The sequence below is a fragment of the Taeniopygia guttata genome, chromosome 10, assembly GCF_048771995.1.
Source record: "Taeniopygia guttata chromosome 10, bTaeGut7.mat, whole genome shotgun sequence".
Classification (NCBI taxonomy): domain Eukaryota; kingdom Metazoa; phylum Chordata; class Aves; order Passeriformes; family Estrildidae; genus Taeniopygia; species Taeniopygia guttata.
In genome coordinates this window covers 11704351-11723922 of record NC_133035.1, presented here as the reverse complement: position 1 = coordinate 11723922, position 19572 = coordinate 11704351, and the positions used below count along the sequence as shown (strand labels likewise).

General features: G+C 39.6%; 1 protein-coding gene across 5 annotated transcripts in view; it reads right to left on the bottom strand.

The window, feature by feature from the left end:
• The window catches only part of ADAMTSL3 (ADAMTS like 3), a 170750-nt gene that overhangs the window by 29516 nt on the left and 121662 nt on the right, over positions 1–19572 (bottom strand). For all 5 annotated transcript variants that reach the window (XM_072934075.1, XM_072934074.1, XM_072934076.1 and 2 more), the window contains 7 exons: positions 19357–19504; positions 18608–18692; positions 11748–12034; positions 4894–5023; positions 3658–3847; positions 2942–3121; positions 2024–2177 (listed from right to left, as the gene is read on the bottom strand). In XM_072934075.1, coding sequence (XP_072790176.1) covers positions 2024–2177; positions 2942–3121; positions 3658–3847; positions 4894–5023; positions 11748–12034; positions 18608–18692; positions 19357–19504 — 1174 coding nt within the window. The remainder of the gene's footprint in view (positions 1–2023; positions 2178–2941; positions 3122–3657; positions 3848–4893; positions 5024–11747; positions 12035–18607; positions 18693–19356; positions 19505–19572) is intronic.

Genomic DNA, 19572 nt, shown 5'->3' with positions numbered 1-19572 from the left:
TTAAGGAATATGTGCTGGAGCCTTTGGACCTCATTATCACCTGATACAAATCCATCTGCATCTGTGACCTGTAATGGTCCTGAACAGCTTCAGCTGGGTTTCAGATCCTGGTGACCTCAGGGCTAGACTGGTGTTATTTCCTATTTCTCAGAGCCTGGAGTCAGGAATGTTTCTACTTAATAAGCACTACTAAGTCAGAAAACAGCTACTATTACTAGTCTCAGGGTAAAAGATTAAGTCTAAAATGACTCAGCATTGTCATGAGACAGTAAAAAAAGGCACTCATGTGAGCCACAGAAGCATCACCATGATAGGGAGATTTAGAAACTGCTCTCCAAGGCAAGAACCCCCATCAGCACTCGCACTACACTGCTCCTCACCCATCCACATCATTCCTTGTCCTACAGGAAGATGTAGATGTCCTAGAGGAGATGTAGATGCAGAGGAGATGCCTCCTGCATGTTCCTGGGAATCTGAAGCCTGCTGCTGTCCCAGCTCTGCAAGACCCAAACAGGAACTGCATGTGTGGAGCAGCCTCACACCTTCCCCTGTGCTCCTGCTGCGCTGTGAGAGAACCTCCAGCAGATCTGAGCTGCAAAGGCTTCCTTGCTCCACAGGGAGCTGGAAATGGAGGGAGAGGACAGAGATTCTCTTTATGACTTTGATCTGCACCCATTCTGGCCAATGTTGTTCCCTCTGCAGCCCCGTGTGCTGCTCTCTAGGCACGGTGCTGGAAGCTGACATTAACATGAGTCTGAACAATTTGCAAACCAGCTCCACTGCCATTCAACTATCCACAATTAATTAAATTCAGATAGATATGCAACTCAAAATATTTTATTAAACCTTATGCCAAGGACATTCCTGAAAGTCCACAGGGCTTTATTTAAGTGGAGTTTTGAACCTCAGGATTTTGGCATGTTAATCTGAAATGCAGGCCAGGAAAAGAAGTTTCATATTATGTATGAATCAGTAATTATTCTATTTCTTATGTTGTTTTGTGAATAATTTTTAAAGCAAAGCTTCAAAATGTATAAAGTAGCTATTTCTTCACAACACTGTGAGTTGAGTCAAAACATGGCTGTGTCTGACTGGTGATCAGAGCAAGGCCATTGATAAAGGCTTTTTGTTTTTCTCCCAGCTCAAAACTAAAAGCTCTTATTTTTCCCTGTCTTCTCAGCCTCCTGCTCCCCAAATCTGCAAACCAATACTCTCCATTATAAAGGAAGGTGAGCACAGGTTCAGACATAAGGAGCCTGCATTCAGATCTGCCTATTCCAAATTAGCAAATGTAATTGAACACACTCTGTATCAGAGGCATTTTCCCATTGCTGTTGAACAATTAATGCAACTCTCATCAGTATTATAACCCAATTGTGCTCAAATTGTACAATTTCTGTAGACAATCCTTCTGAAAAGATTCTTATTGAGAAAGTAATAAAACATCAGTTTTTCAAAGAATGTCTGTACTGTCACCATTCCCTGTGCAGCTAATGAAGCCAGTATTGTAATTTTTACAAGGAAAGATAGAAATTATACCAAAAATTATCACTGGCACGGAGTTTCAGGTTTTGAATTCCACCATGTTAAGCAAAATGTCCAGTGTAATACAAACATACAGAGAAAAGACAAAGCAGAACTGGATTCTTATATTTTCTAATGTTCTTTGTAATTTATGTTAAATTTATTAATTTTTCTTTTTTTTTTTTTTTCCCAGTTGGAATAGTATAAATGATAAAGGAAAAAATCAGATCAAATTGTGCATAAGAGTGAGCGGGAGAGGTATGCACCATAATATATATTCAAAAACTACTTCCTGAGACCATAACCTTTGTTTTTGAGTGGTAGAAATAAAAATAAAAGCAATCCTGTTATTACTGGTACAGTAATTATGACACTCAGTTTGTGCCAACTTATGTTGTGATAGTATAGGGAGATGAGTGAATTAATGTGCCTAGAGATTTCTCTTTTATAAATAGATCATTCCACATCAGCAAGGAACCAGATAAAGTCACATACTTACTGTTGCAGGCAGTCATCTGACAAGACCTTACAAGCAGTGAAGGAGACAGAGCACTACACATCGATCCATTTAATGGGACATATTGGCCCTTTGCTGTTAGGTTTTGGCAGGCAAGTTTCCTTCTCTGGATTCCAACACCACAGCTCACTGAGCACTGTGAAAGGAAGGATGTAGTCAAGCTAAACTTGTGGTTCTCCACACCACACATGCTAATTTTAAACTAGTTTGTTTTGTGGTGGTTTTCTTTTAATTTTTTTAAATTTTTTTAGTTCTGAAAGAGTTCGCACACTCCACTTCACAGGAATCCTTGCGTTCAATAGTTATTAGACTCTTATATTAGTTACTAAACTCTCTCCACTTTTCCAGGCAATAAAAATGTAAGACAGGCAGTTTTTCCAGCAAGGAAGTAATGAATTAAAATAACATGACAGTGTTTATGCCCAGCCATGGGCAAAACAGAGCAATGAGATCAGGTACCTGAGAGAAACAACTCAGCAGGTTCTAAAGAGTCTCTGGCAAGTCTCTCAACCCTCTCTCTTAGGTTGTATTGCATGAAACTGTAATTGCAGCTTCTAAATTCAAATTTCTAAATCATTTTGAATGGGGAGTGGTAGGAAGCTCGCATTAAACAGAAAGGAGGAGGATGTATTCCAGAATAATGCAAGGATTTGCTTTTTGGAAGCTGTACCATGAAATTATTGATAGCTAAACATGTCCTTCAGTGACTGAAGCACTGCCCAGGAAGGGGGCAGTGACCAGTCTGGGGGCAGGCAAGGATGCACAGTTTAGTTCAGGACAGGCCTTGTGACAGCTCCAGCTGCCCTGGCAGCTCCAAACAGCTCAGTTACCCAGGCAGAAATCTTTAGAGCTTTTGTTGCAATGGAGGGTTTTGTTTCACCATTATTGAGGTTTGCTCACCTTGGACCATTCTCCAAAGACCAGCTGAGGAGGACAATCAACTTTTGCACATGCTTTACTAGTTGGCAATTTGGGTTCCTGGCAGGTGTCATCAGGGTGTTTCAGGAAACTTCCATCTGTCAGCAGCTGCTTACAGGACACTCTGCGGGTCTGAATCCCTCCTCCACAGGTACGTGAACACTAAGGAGGAGAATCAAATACAGCATTTACACCTGCATGGACATCTGTGCTTTTGAAAAATGACATCTACTTTCAATGAGAAATCAAGCAGCATGGAAAATTCAGTGTTAAAATATTTAATTAGTGATGTATTAAAATTAGTATTAGTATTAGTGATGAGAAGTGGAGTTCAAATGTCAAACATGCCACCTGAATGCATGGAAGTAGTAGAAATCTTAGAGAAAAACATGCATCCTATACATAAATCTGTGCCACTCACCAGTTAATACATTAAAAAAAAAAGAAAAAAAAGCAAATAAGGTTATTGTGTTTAGAGAGCACAGGGAGAGAGATGATGTATGGAAAAACAGGTATCCAGCCTTCTGAAATCCTCACAAGGAGTTCCAGCTCATCCATGGGTATGGGCACAGGAGTCTGAAGCAGTGCTTTTGGGTTAGTTTGCTCTAATGATGGAAATTGAAACGCACACAGAAGCTCGGGAGCTGCCTTGGTGGCCAGAGGCGCCCATTTAGTCTCTTTCTGTGACCCAGCCATACCTGCTGCCATTCCTCAGCGTGCCAGGCAGGGGGACAGTCGATCTGGTTGCAGGCCTGCAGGGAGTGAGGCTTTGGCTCTGTGCACTGGGCAGTGGGGGCGGCGTGCCCAGGCTGCTGGCAGGACACGGCGCGGCTCTGGATGCCCACCCCGCAGCTCGCCGAGCAGCGGCTCCAGGGACCGCTCTGCCACCTGCCCAAAACACAGCCAGAAGCTCACCTTTAGCAACACACCTCGCTCTGGGGAAGGGACAGTCTCGTCCAAACAGAGCCCCGCAGAAAAGCACAGCTGCAGGCACAGTTATTGATCAAGGGCTAAAACACCCCTCTGGTTTGGCTGGCGCACAAAAGTAGAAATTGGATTTATAAACTTGCAGGTAACAAGCAAATGCAGAATTATTAACAATGAAGTAATAAACGGTCATTTTCAGACAAATTTTACTCCACTATTTACCTTTGGAGTGCTTCTCTTAAAAACAGCCTGTTGGCAACCTGCTGATGTTTACATTGATAAATGTAAATATGTAAATAGACCTTTCTTATATTTACAAAACTTCCTTTAAATGCATATATGTTCTCTATAAAACATCCTGTTCCTCTTAACTTCTTCCCTACATTTAGCAAGAGCAGGTCTCTGCAAACACATAGAAACAATTTGCAAAGGATTTGGGATGTCAGAGATCAGAAATGGGTAAATAAGTCAGCACATATCAAAATTTCACATACGGCCCTTTCAAGTGATCAAATGGCCTAGAGGTTTTCTTGGATTTAGACTGGATTTGTTCTTTCCCCAGAATCTCCAAAGAAACATAAAAATGACATGGGGCTCCTAAAGCATTAAATTAATGTGCCTTTAAATCATAACTTCATAATTTTTTAAATTCAGTAAAAAGTTAATATCCTCAGCTTTTCTTTTGTGAAATATATTCAAAATTGTCCTTCTACTACTAGGAGAGTTAAGGCTCTTTTTCCAGTTCTGGCAGATATTCAACATGGAAGAGATTTATTTCAGAAAATGTCCCCTATTTCATCAGTGAGATATGAAGAGTGGAAAAGGAGTGAACAAGACCAAAAAAACACCCCAATCCCAAAACCTGGTTGAAAACGGAAGTAGTGAAATTCCATCTCAAAAGCATGACCACAGTCCTGCAATCTGAACCCTTTCTGAGAAAGCCAATGTTTATTTAAGTCCCATTAACCCTTCCTTTGCCACCACATAATTCCATTATTACAGGGTACCTCGGGGGGCAGAGCTTCGTGTTGCAGGTCCGAGTCATCGGGGGTGGCCTCTTGGAATTGTCACACAGGGTTTCACTGACACCTTGCTTTGTGTCCACGTGCAGACACATGGCAATGGCTTCCTGTGTGCCTGCATTTGGAAGGAAAACACCCGTGAAAGATGGAAGAGATTTCTGTAAAGCTTGCTCTTGAATAATAATCAGTAAAAAAGCACTGGATTAGATAGCAGGCTTAAAGCATCTCATGCAAAAAGGAATGCAGAGACAGTTTACATATTTAATACTCAGAAGATATTTGTGAATTATATCTTAACTTTACTTCTGTGGTATTTAAAAGTCTTGATTTGATATTTTCCACTCTGAAAACCAATTAAACCCCAGTTTTTTCTGTCAAACTAATAGCAGAGGCTGCATCTACTGGTTCTGTAATGATCCTAAACCAGCTACTACCTCTATTGCCAAAACTGAGGTGAAAGTGATTCCTTCTCACTTACCTTGCCTTTAATAAAAAGCTAAAGATCTGCAAAAATTGTTATAAAAATGCAGAAAACTTGCAAAGCGATAGTCAGGAGAAACGTTCTATGTTTAGTCAGCCATTCTCAGTGGCCAAGAGATGCAATGATTTTGCTGAAGGCAGCAAATCTGACCCAGCCTAGAGCTTTCCTGACTAGTTACCATTCTTGGCACCTTCTGATCTGCAGCTCTTGCTACCTGGATCTTATTACTAAAGCATGGAAGATTATTAATGCTCAAGTTTCTATGAGCAAAATGAAACGTAACATAAGTTTCCTTTAGAACAAGACAGCTTAGTGAATACACATTCAGTGAACTACTTCTATTTTAAACTTATGCAATTATCCAATTTTATATATCATATTTTTTAGTATGAAAGCCTTGCTCAATTCCAAAGCTCACTCACATTCACATAAAATAGAAGATGGGGGATTCTGTGTATCTAGGTTGTTCTATACAAGCAATGCTAATGATCCAAATCCTATACAACAAAAGAGCTGAAATCATAAAATACCTATATTGTTTCCAGGTAAAAATGGCTCTTGAAGAGTCAGTTTTAATTTAAGTTCCTTTCCTTCTTATCTTCAGTGATTTTGTAAAGACACTGCTGACCACCAGCCATTCTGATTCCAGTGGGCTGGAATACCTGACACAGATAGTTCCACCCCCAGGCCACTATTTCTCTCCTGTACAAAAGCACTGACATGTTTTCATAAACCAAAGATGTTCCCTCCATCTATAAACAATTTTGATTCAATCCAGTGTATTAGCCTGACCAGGCCACAGTCCCACTTGAACCAGTCCAACTACTTCAGACACCTCAGCAGGGATAAACCAGTAGCAATTTTCAGAACACAAATTTCAATTTCTTGCAGGCTCTCTGGTACACCTCGAGATCCTCTCTGGGACTCATTTGCAGTTCAGAAAGACCTTGTTATATAAATGTTTTGACTACATCTACAAACTGATGAATTTTTATAGAATAAAAGTCCTGACCTTAAAAATGATGGACAACCAATTCAGTTCTCTTTTATCAAAGTATTGATAATTCTGTTAACATAGACAACACACATTGTGGTAAAATAATTTTACTAGTCAGGTTGAAAATAAATATTAAACAACAAATACTATGGCTGTCATACAGGCATGAAAATGCCCAAAGATGACAAAACAATAAGCACAATTTTTGTTATAGATGTAGGAGAATAAAAAGCTTTATTTACAGTCAATCCTCAATTGTTTGTTTAACAACATTTCCCATTACATAGGAAATGCACATTTGACTGTCTACAGGAGAGAAGGAAGCATTTAGAGTTGGGCTCTGATGGAAGCAGATTTGCCTTACCAGACAAGTAATCAAGTCCATGCCAATATATAATCTATATTTTAGGTCATAATCTACTCTATGCTACCAAGCTTTAGCTTTGCTGACTTCCCTGTGTTGCTGTGGGAAAATCTTGCTCCAAGGTGGTTCTTCTGCTCTGGAACAGGTTGCAACACATAGAATTGTCTGAACATCTCACACAAAGGAGGGGCATGAAATTAAATTCCCCTTAGACCATCTAAATTGGCAATAATGTCATGGGAACTTTTTATCTTGGTGTTATATAAGCTAAACTGGCCAGCCAAATGAACAAAAGGCATGCCATACCAGGTGATGGGGTCTGTCTACAAATTGCCACCTGGAGTTCATTAAGGCATTCCTGCCTTGCAGCAGGACCTGCGGAGCTTTAATCACATTAAGAGAAGAAAATGTTGATATGTGGTGTGTTTTTCATTTGACTGAAGTACAGAGCACAAACTGCATTAGCAATTCTTCCCCACCGGGGCCCCAGTGAAAGAAAACTCACACCCAGTTTTGATGCTCTAAGTACAAAATGGATACTAAAGAGTTGTTAAAAACCCACCACGAAGTCCCTTCCTGTTCCTTCATTCTCAGTTCAAGAACTATGCTCAATAAATAACTGCACTTAATAGATGTTAAATTTGCTTGAACTTAACTGTCAAAATGTCTTCACAATTAATCAGATTTCTCACCCCAAACTATAATTTTCCTTTAGTTGGGAACTTCAATTGCTGATAAACTTATTCTATGTTGCTTGGAAAATGGAAAAATCTATTATTCAAACAAGCAAAGTTTTATATATATGACTTTCTTGGCTTATAATATAAACATAGTAGATAATTTAACTAAAACATTATGTATGCAGCAGGGAGCATTAAGTATTTTTACAGTAATCTGATGCACTATTGTAGTAATTACCCTACTATTCAGTGAAACAGAATATTTTCTATTTTAACCCAGCATTCAAACCACATACATTTACATTCTTCTACAATCTTTTCTGTGTGATGAAATATACAGTGCTTGAAGCTGTTTTAAAAGATCAAAATGCTTGAATTAAGCCCAGAATTTCTCTTCCTGCATTTTTAAAGTACAAAGAAAATAGGAGTGGAAAGCTGCTGTGCAAACTTTAAAAAGATGGGTCTATTCTCTATACCTGGAAGAGGAAAGACATTTATTTACATCAGATAGTTTCAGTTTGGTGGCTTCTTAAAATATGTACTGATATGTACTAAGCTGAAAATAACTCAGAAGAAATGCCAAATTCTACATATCCTTGAGCCTCTCTGTGCATCTATTTTATACTTCTGTAAGAGGGTAAACAACATCTGCTGCTAATGAAACAAATGATACGAGTGACCAGGTATCAAGGTAACTCCAGCACAAGCTGAGAGCAAATTCTCTCAGCTTTATATGTGAGTCTCTGAATGGCCATTGTTTTTCTTAGAGCCCTTAAATTTGGCTAGAATCCATTAATATTCTAAGAATCTCAGGTTTCTCATAAATAAAATGGTAAACTTTTAGCCCTTATGGTCCAGACAAAAGCCTGAAAACACAACTTGACTGCATTCTGAAGTTACCAAAGCCACAGAGGCGATACAGGAAATAACAGGAAGTGCAGATGTTATTTATTGCTTAATCTCATTATTTTTAGGCCAATGTAATGACTTTAGGTGGCCCAAATAACTGTTTTTTGAAGCATATGGAGTATAAATAATAATAATAATTACATTTAGCCACCAAAATCTGCCTCTTGCAACTAAAGGTATATTTAAACAAGACAATGTTCATAGATTTTTAAAATGAAAACATTCCTTTAAAATATGGTTGAGTAGTAAATGATTGACAACTAAGAAATGCTAAAGAAATGCTATAGATTACAACAAAAACATTTTTCTTCAGGAATATTCTTTATTCTCATTAATTCCCTATTGATGATATTATGTAAATTAAGCTTACATCTGGGAGTCTCATATCATGTCCAAAGTTCTTCAGATTGAAAAGAACACAAAAACAAAAACAAAGAAACCCCCAAAAAAAACATTCAGGGAAAATGAAGGCAAATTTGAGATCCCCTAGCACACAGCTGGCTTATTTTCAGTTTGGGATTTCTTTAGGCACTGAATAAAAAACCAGATCTTTAGATTTCAGACTGGTTACAGAGCTTCCTACGGGTTTTAAAGGTGATGTCTGCCCATGACTAACAGGTCTCGACAACTTTTATTTACACTCATGGAAAGACTGATGAAGGAAGCATTAATTATGCTAAGATGCATAAAACAACTCAGCTGCTCTCAAAACCTCAACTTGTTTGGCTCTTCACATGCTGTGTGAGAAGCCCCAGGTTTGGTGCAGAAAGCACACAAGTGACCTGAGACTGGGGTGATTGTTGCTCTAGAACTGGAAAGATGATGTTTGATAACACCTTGCAAATCACTCGCTGCAAGTCTAATACCCAAAAACCCCCAATGTTTCCATCTGCATTTTTTCATCTGCTTTGCAGAGGGACCAGAGGAGACTGAATTACAAGTCTAGTCTGTGTGAGGATTAAAAAAAAGGTGCAAGTGACAAGCTCTGAAAGAGAGATTCGGACTTTGCTCAAATATTTGCTATAAAAGCTTCCAGCCTACTTAGAGCCTGCAGAATTTTCCCTCATTCAGAAAGAGTTAAGTACCAAGAAATGGGGGCAGGGAGTTCCGAGGATACAGAAATCCACAGGAATTTGTTTTAATAGCCACTGCTAGATGCATACATACTAGAGAAAAAGTACCCAATATAATTTACATTACACTGGGTTATTCCAAACTCAGACAACATTTATTTCTTATAACGAAAGAGTTCATCTAATTGAAATGAGATTTGAACATAAAACTTAGCAGAAATGGATCAGCTCCTTTGAACTACACAATGGAAAAATAGTAGACAGTGAGATCATTAGCTAGTACATTGCAGTGAGCTGGAAACAGAAGAGATGTCTGGTTCCCTTAAAACTATTTATCGGCAGGTAATTTTTGGTCTGTTTGAAAGCCTTTGCCAAGGCAGCCAGAAGACCAGAGCTGATAGAAAGGAAAAATCACCTAACTAGCCCAGCAACATGGGGGCTTCTGAAGCTGCTCATTGATAAAACACCCTGACTATTTCCCACATTTCCCAGGAGCATCACATAAGGAAAATGTCTAGACACAGTACCAGTGATACCACAGAAGTCTTAAAAACACAAACAAGATATTGTCTTTCAAACTTCTTCAAGTTTGAGTCATTTCTACTGCATAGCAAAAATTGTTGGATTACTATGAACACCTATAGGACAATTCTGGGTCAGGGAATCTCACAAATTCATGAAAGGGTCAGAAGTCAACAAGAGTTCCTACTCGGCTCCCTCAGGAACAAAATTTAAGCTGAACACAAGATTCTGCTCATCAGTCATTTTGAAGTTCCTTCCAATGGAACTGCTGTGTTCAGTGCAGGCTCCTTAAATTATCATCAACCTGCACACCAAGTGCAAGTCTTTATGGGGATGCTTTTGCAAGGACAAACTCACCCTTGAAGATGCAGAATGCAAACATACACATGTGCAAAGACTAGACATTATTTCACCCGACATATCTGATGACACCCTCAAAGTTCAAAAATCTTGGAGTTTAAAGACATTTTTCAATGTCTTTACCTCTGGCAAAGACATTGGCTAAAAAGCAGTAAAGTGGATTTAAGATAGCAAGAAAATGGTTGCACATTACAAAAATCAGTTGAGATACCAGAACCACAAATTTAGAATTAATGAATTAGAATTACTTCTGCTTTATAGAACAATCTCCTTATTTCTAAAAACATTTCTCTTATTAAAATATGAAACAGAGTCACTCAGCCACAATAGCTGTCACTACCATCTCATGCTTCTACAAACATACTTGGACTACAGTCTCTCCTCCCTAGCCAGTCATGATGCCCATTGCAGGTAGTGCAGGGAATGGGATGCTCCAGCTTTTGTGATCACAGGCGCTGTTACTCCTATGGATCAACCCCCTCAGTAAGCAGCAGTGTTAAATGATAAAGGAGGCACTGTCAGTCACTTACCATGCTTCTGATCCCATTCTGGGGCATCCCTCCCAGCTTGTGTCTTCCAGCTTTGAGCTGGTGAGCAGCACAAAGGAGGCTGCTGTCTGTGAGCTGTATCTCGTTCCCCACTTCCAATTGTTTCTGTTTCCCCTTTTTCTACATTTTTTATTTCTTCTATGGGTACAACTGTCTTCACTTCCCACTGATGTCAGCAGTCCTGTCATATATAGGTGTGTTCACAATTCCACTGCCTCCACTTAGCACTTCATAACTCACTTGTGTTCAGTCCCAAAGTACAGTAAGTAGTAGCAACACCAGCAGCCTTGTCTGGTAACATGTACTTAGGACGACAGGGAGATTCGATTACATCCAAGCAGGAATGTGCCTAACTACTTGCAGACAGATGTATGGCACAGAGCTCCCAGGCAGTGATACACTGCACCCAGACCCAAACCAGCTCCCGTTTGATCCTCACGCCAGCCAGGCTGCAAGCAAGTCTCCCTAATTACAGCTCTGTATTCCTACTGTTCTGCAGAGAATGGCAGCTTTTTGGAAGAAAAGGAGTAAACATGGGAATTTTTACTCTGAAACCATACACTTTTGGTTCCTAGGAAAAGGTGGATCATCTAAACATTTCCACACTGATGCATCAGACATACCGCTACCAGAGGGCCTGGCAGCTGACACTCCTGCAGCTGCAGGACTAAAGCAAGCTGCAGTATCAACTTCCTGCACCTTACTTTACCCAGTAAGTGCTTGCTGAAGGAAAGAAAGTAATCTGAAATACTCTATCGGTAACCAAAAATATGTTAAAGCTTGCAGCTGCAGGTTTTAATACAAATCAACATAGTTACTTTAAGGTAACGTTAACAGGAGATGCAACAATACCAAATAATGCCAAATTCTTACAACTCAGGATAAATTAAGAAAAAATAAGGTACCTCCAAGACATGTGGCTGAACATGGAGTGAAGCCAATATATTCCCAGTCATAAATCACACTGCCATCTTCAGCATGAGGAAATTCTGGCGTGTAGGGGACAGGATCACTGTCACAGGATGCCTGGTGACAGACTCGTTCTGTTGGTGGCCTCTCATCCTCACATTCCTCCTCGGGCAGCTCAACCTCGGTCTGAGTAAAGGCGAGAAGGATCCGGCACTTCACGTCTCGCACCTGGATGCCACTGCCACACGTGGCACTGCATGGAGACCAGGGCTCAGGAATAAACCTGCAGATCATCAAGCACTGTCATTTATTCCATCCAATTGTGCCTGTGTGTGCACAGCTAAAACACAGCCAACACACATAAACGGGTGTTTATACACAGAGCAGAAAATACATAACACTGACGCTTAAACAGAATGCAAAAAAGGGACTTAAGTCTCTCACTTGACTCTCACATTCCAGACCACTTACCAAAATTCACACAAGAAAATGTAGGAAAAGAGGAGAAAGAATAATGAGGAAAGGGAAAGCTGTATCCTTTTCTGAGGAAAAAGGAAAACACCTAAATCTTTTCTCAGTCTCCTCCAGCAAAGAGAAAAAGGAGAAACTCCAGGAAGATGCATCTGTACAATATAAAATAACTCCCCAGATACACAGACTTGGGCATATGCCAAAAGTATATTTGCAATCTGCTTAAATCTGAGGGGGCCTCACCTTATGTCATACTAATAATCAGCAACCAGAGAGAAGAGAAGCACTTTTCAAATAGAGCCATTTCCAGTGCACACCACTGCAGGCTCTTCAGATTCAATCTTGCAAGCAGCCTCATCTTCAATAAAGAGGTCTAACCAGTCTACAGTCCATCATTTTTATTAGAAAGCATTTATGCCCCTGATGAACTACAATAAAATCTTGTTTTACAGGTCATGAATTTGTTATAATATTCTCTGACTTTGAGGGTCACATTAATATCTCATAGTCATTTTCCAAATGGCACTAGAGACAAGGGGTTGGATTTCATTAATAAAGTTATCCTGGGTGGCTCTGGGGTGTACTTTATAAGAAGTCAAATGGAGAATTTCCTAGAATTTCTTTCCCCATGAAAAGGCTGCAGTTGTTCTTTATTATGTGTCCAAATGTAGCTGATGATCAAAACACCAGTGGGAGATACAGGAGGATAATTTGACCAATGTTAAAAATTTATTTGGAAAGAAAGATCCAAATTAGGATTCAAAGATTTGGCCCTTATCTTGGATAAAGAATTATCTTTCCCTTCCTGCAGGAAAGCTGCCCTTACAAACATAAGAACACTTGTGTAAGACAAAAATCAGTGTTTACACTCTGCATACACAGTAAGCACAGAAAAATGTCAACAGTGTGGTTTGATTCTGTGCACAGTTTATCATCTTGCCAATAATTTCTTGCCAGTATACACAGAGGGAGAATTGAATAGAAGAAAGAACAGATGGCTGGATAACCTGTAAGGATACTCTAAGTCAGTCCTTGGGATAGTCACCCAGACTGTGACGGGGACAGACCCCAAAAGTGACTTTTTCTGTGGAAAAGACTATTCCCATTTCCAACAGAGGTTAAAAGATTAACTGGTTATTCTTTAGGGTATGTTAATGAAATAGCTTTATAGCTGTGCTACAAATATAAATAGATCTAAGCCCATCAACATTTCCTTGAGCTGTCTCAGATTTTTTGTTAGAGCTCACTGGTCCTAACCAGCCTTCAGGAAAAGGCACGTTATCCCCAGCTCCTCCTGGCACCAAGAATTCCCAGTGCTCATCCCTTCACAGGTCTGAGCACCTTCTAAGAAGGCCAGATTGATATTTATTGGAAGGATACTATCAAAGCAGTGCATGTCCTACAGTGATCAAATCTGAGCAAATGCCAGGTTAGGAATAAATTTGGTTAGGAACAAATTCAGGTTAGGAACAGCCCAACAGCCCACTGAGTCAATGGCACAGCTGGTGAGGATCAACCAGATGCCTCTGGTATAAATTCGAATGACTATTCTGTGGGAAAAGCTGCAAATGAAAGCTTTCTCTTACCCCAACAGATAGAATCAGATTAATCCTGGAACATCTCACAGTCTTTTCAAAGACAGCCACGCAAACTACCTAGGGTGGCAAAATCACCTTCATCCAATGAAATGCTTAATCATGAGCCTAACTTAAGCATATTAGCTGTGCTTTGAAGCCAACAGGATGACAATGTGTTCAGAGGGAAACTTGTGCTTAAGTGCTTTATTGGATCAAGGCCAGTGTGCACAGGCTTAACAGAATGATTACTTTCTTCTCCTTCTTAAAAAAAAATAGGTCCATTTCTACTTATGTACCTAATTGGAAAAATAAAATTGATGGACATTTATAGTTGAAAATAGTTGGTCTTCTAATCATACCTAAGTTTATAGTCTGAAAGTAATAACTTCTTTTGGTAAAAGCATGACAGCAGCATACCAGATATTAGTGTTAGTTTTGTGTACTGTTAGTTGAGTGGATTTAAACATTCCAAAAATAATGTATTTCAAAAATATTATTTTGAAATCCTGTATAAATTAAAGGAAATTTTGAACCACAGCAAACATTTCACTCCACAACCAACTGATTTATAAAGAAACTCAGAAAATTCTAAGCATTTTTGTCCTTGTCTTATAACAAGCCTATAGTAAAATTGAGCTTTTCGTGTTGAATATTAGTGTCTGGTATTTTTTCAGTGCAAGATAAAAAATGAACACACAAAGTACTTTTTATTGTACCTTGGTATTTGCTAAACTAGCCATGTGACCATGTACCTATTGAAATCCTAAACTATAAAACTTCTGCAAGGATGATCATGTTCAAGTCACACTAAGTACCTTCAACAGATGCCAATGGAGACTGCTAATATGAAAGCAGAGCAAAGAACTGGCTGAACACAGAGAGCTGATTTTTATGTGAATTTTGAGTTCAGGCAGATGGGGCTTTTTAAATTTTTCCTTTATCTTGAACATGCAAAAGCAAAGCCTGTGACAGGTCATTAAAGCAACCTCCAGCAGCCTCAGATGTGAGGCATTTTGGCATTCACAGCATACACATGGGAATGCCTTGGACACAATACTTCCCTGAAGAAAACTTGGTCTGCCTTCAGTGGGCACACACTCAGAGTCATCTCAGGTTAGGATTAAGGAGTATCAAAGTAGTTGTACTACAATGCTTTGTAGATCATCAGAAATTTATAATGGACAGGATAGTGGTAACTGGAAATTTGCTGAGCTCTTTAGGTTTGTAGATGACACTCCTCTTGTTATTAAAAAAAAAAAGAAAATAGAAAAATGCAAGTTGGAGCAGGTACAACTTTTTATAAACTTTTTTACCCAGTCATTCTTCCCAATGCTACATTGAACTAAATTTCTCGTATACCCATCTGAGCAGGTATAAATAATGAAGATACTTCAGATGCAGTGGAGGGCATGTCCATGCTGCAGTGTTATCAGTCTAGCAGTAATGGAAATGTTCATTCACCTGGCACATGCTGTAAAAGCAAGTATAGGATGACCTGAGAAATGAAGCAGTGACCTAAACTAATGGTGATTGAACTGGCACAGAGCAGTCCAACTCAACCAAATCGAATCTAAACTGAAAACTGAACTCAGTGCAGCCCTCTGCAGCTTGCTGAAGATTTGGAAAACATGGTGTCTCTTAATTTTTTATTTTCCTCATGACCATAGTTCTTTCTTTCAGTTAAGACAGGAACTGCCTAAATAATGAGAAAAAAAGGCTGCTCTAACAATATTTCCAGTCCAGTCCTAGTGCACCAAGGGTCCTGGATAAGTCTAGAGAAGCATCTACAATGTTGGCTCTTACTGAGCAGAACTTCCATGGTGCTGGCACCCTACCCCTCCCTGAAGCACCACCCTTGCCTGCTCTGAACAGAGTCATACTGCTGGTTTTACCAGCCAAAATCACCAGCCCATTTTCAAAGAAAGAGCTGTGAGAAATGAGTAATCCTCTATCACCAAAGGCACAGTGGGGACATGTCTGTGAAAATGACTCCAGTGCAGTAAGTGGGAACCTTTATGAGAAACACTGCATTTCACATCACTTTTGAGTTCATATTGCTGAAAAAATATATCAGCTTTTGAAAGCATTTTAGTTTTTCCCTAAGCAATGACAGAGAAAGGCAGCTGAGGTGTCTATTTCTTTAACTTACAAGTAATAAAAAGGATGCAGAAACTTGCTGGAGCTTCTCTGCGAATCCCACTGTAACTAAGAAGGCTCGAGGGAAGAACATTTAAAATAATGATTGGTATCAACTGTCATCACATTCCACAACTGAAAACTAAAAAGGTCAGACATACATTTTTCTTGGCCTCACTTTAAGGACAGTCATTTTTTATTTTGCTAATAATAAAAAAAAGAAGCTTTTGAACATTCCCCCTCTATGTAAATTCAGGACACCAGCCGTGGTAGACCACAGCGGCAGAAGTATTTATCTTCCACAAGCTACTTTTGGCATATCCATCACTTGTGGGTTCTAAAACACAGCTGCATTTATTCTCTTATTCATTATCAACTAAAACATTACACAAAAGCATAGAGAGAAAGTTGTCATAAAAGGATGGACTAGAAGAAGAGAATTCATATTGTGGTTTAAATTTGGATGACAAGAGAACAACTAAAATTAGAAGTGATTGCATTTTACCAAGGAAATCATAAGTCTCCTGCTAGGCAGAGGTAGGCTGCGAGTTATCACTGTGCCATGCCTAAATTACAGAAAACAAAGTTAAACAGATCTGAACCAGAGGGAAATCTTGTTATAATTTATTCTGGGAGAAGAAGCAATTTATTGCCACAGTTTCTTTTAAATCTTAATCCCTGTCCCAAAAATCTGACTCTGGCTGGAAAGGACCACAGCAGTTTGAGCATGATGTTTAAAGCATTGATGGAGAAATTCTATGGCTGCAAACCATTATTGTCCACATGACCCACAGACAATCTGCAAAAAGGAATAAGTCAGGCATCAGCTATTTCTCATCTCTCCTTACCTGCCAGCTTCCTTAGAAGATTAAAGAGTGAGCAGTTGGCAGCAGAAGACAGTAAAATGAAACTCATGGGGAATCTGGCCACAGTGTTAGAGCTGGGTCCCAGGAGAGCCCAGAGTGGGGTGCACAGCACAGAGGGGATGGTGAGGGGAGTCAGCAAGAGGCGGCTGGGGAAATCTTTCAGGTTAAAATGCTTCTGGAAATTGTGAGGGAAAGTCTAAGGACAGGATGAGGCTCATGAATGAAAGATGGGAAACATCTAAGTCTCCAGAGTAAGTGGAGAAGGAAAAGGCCACAGTGGAATATTTGGGTCACAGCTAGGAAGGAAGAATAGCTGCTGTCATTGTCAGGACAAGGCACCCCATGACAGTTTCTGTCTCAGCTCTGTTTCATTCTACATCTCCTCTGAACCAGCAATGCTGTGTCCCTGCCAGTCCTCCCTGATTGCTCTGTCAGACTGATGCTGAAGGATCCTGAAAACCCAGAAACTGCATTAGCTCATAGTTGCCACAGCAGGACTTTGTAATGCTAGAGATAATTTTCTTTATGGCTTCATGCTGAATCCTCTCTAGAAGTGACCTCATATACCTTCATTCTGCTACCCTGACACTTTAAACACACATTTGATTGCATCATCCCCCTTTGACAATCACACTTTATTTTTATTGTCTTTGCTACTACCCTGCCTGAATTCAGGGCCACTGATTTGGAGAGTGAAATAACCACTCACAGTAGGTTGACACTTGACTTGAGAGGCTAGAGCAGTGAAAAGTTTAAACTACAGTCACCATAACTATATAAACACCTGTTTGGCAAAGGTTTTCTTCTGTGAGTCATTGCAGGTGTAAAGATTTTATTACTCATGGTCACACCTGTTGCTGCATGTGTGCCAAAAATCAGGAATAGCTTGATGGAAGAAGAAAAATAAGCTTAAGGTACACTCTGCTATCAGAGCAATATAAATCCAAAGTAACTTCATTAAGCTCATCTAAATTATTTCAAACTGACATTATTACAAACGAGTGCAGAATTCAACACCGTACAATAAAATACTGTTCAAAATCTTACCATATACAAAGCTAATACTTTTTAGAAATTTTAATAGTTTAATGCCTATATACTGAATATATTACACATATAAATAAATGTGTATGTGTGTGTGTGTGTGTATGAAATGTACACAGGGGATATAAGGAATTGTGTGGATGCCCTAGCATACAAGGGTCAGGAACAAGTGTAGCTGGATTTAAGTTATGCTTTCATCCCCAGGACTTGCAAGGCTTAACCTCATCAGTTTTTAAGAGGACTCACAAAATCCAGATGTTATTTCACACATATACACATGTAAAATAGCACAACTTACCCCCATAGATGCAGCTAAGCACAGAGATCAGCAGGTTTTTCTCACTTTATGCATTGGTGTCACCCCCCAAGGAAATCCTGGCAACCCTACAAAGTACCTCTTAAGTTTTAATACCACCACTACATTCTTGAGGTAACAGCTACAACCAGGATAAAACTGAATTCATTTAATTTATTTCTGTCGAAGCATCTCCACATGCATTAATTAGGGCTTAATTAGGTTAAATCAAGATCCCTTTGAACTCCTGAATGATATAGGGGCACTGCAGTAGTGTAGCTCTGTATCATCCAGAACAGGAGCTCCAGAAGCAAAGTTACTGAGATGTAAAATTAGGAACAGCTCACCACAGGACTCATCTCCCATGGAGGGCCAACTGTCAAAGCAAACTGCATAGCAACAATCACTCCAGAGATCTGTAAAACACACTGGAAATGTTTCTTCACTGTAAAAGGCAGCATACTTACGTTGGCTCTTCTGAGACTGTGATGGTCTCTTCCATTTCATGGGCCTGTTTAAACCATGGCAATTTTGCTTCTACGGGACTTTTTTCTGGTAGAGGATAAAAACCCAAAACATTAGTAATTTCTCCAGAATCAAAGCAATATGTAGCTGTTAGCATTAATCACCTCAAAATTTCACAGTTTACATTGCTTATTGATCTAATGCTTTTGTAGCTATAGAGGATAATAACACAAAATTTATTAGAAAACTTCATCATGCTGTTTGAGTTCCATTCTTTGTTTTAAATATGCAAAAATAGAGAAGGGAAAAGGAAGGTAGTTTGAGTATAACTTAATGAGCTGCTGAGTCACATTGAGAATGTTGACACTAGGACAACACATTTAATTTAAAGCAAATAAGAACATCCTAGGTGATACACATCAAGTTTCATTCCCATTTCAAGTATTATTGAACAACTCCTCCTCCCTGTGTTAAGCTCATTAACTCTGGTTTTCCCAATTTGACCAGACTATATAGATTTAGTTGGCACGTTCACCTCACGACAGTCTGGCCACATTATCAGCAAAAAATATCAGCAGGGAACTTCTCCTAGCACCAGTAATTAAAGTGCTTATTTCTGCCAAAACTGAAAAAAAAAAAAAATCCTAGTAAATTCCAGCTTCTGGCATTTCTGAAAAAAGGTTACCAGGGGCTTTTAATTCTCTGGACAAAAATGTAAAACAATAACAGGCGCAGACAAAATTCCAGTTACCTTTTGGCTTGTAGCAGGGTATTGGCACGATGCACTCCTCCTTGATGTGCAGTTTGAGCTGCGGGTTGCAGCCCCCGACGTGCTGCCCGCGGTGGTCGATGCAGAGCACGACGCGGTAGCGCAGCCCCCGGCCGCAGGTCACCGTGCACTGCGGGGACAGAAAGCAGCTCAGCCTCCTGCCCTGCCCTGGGGTGACATTATGGGGTTTGTGTCCCC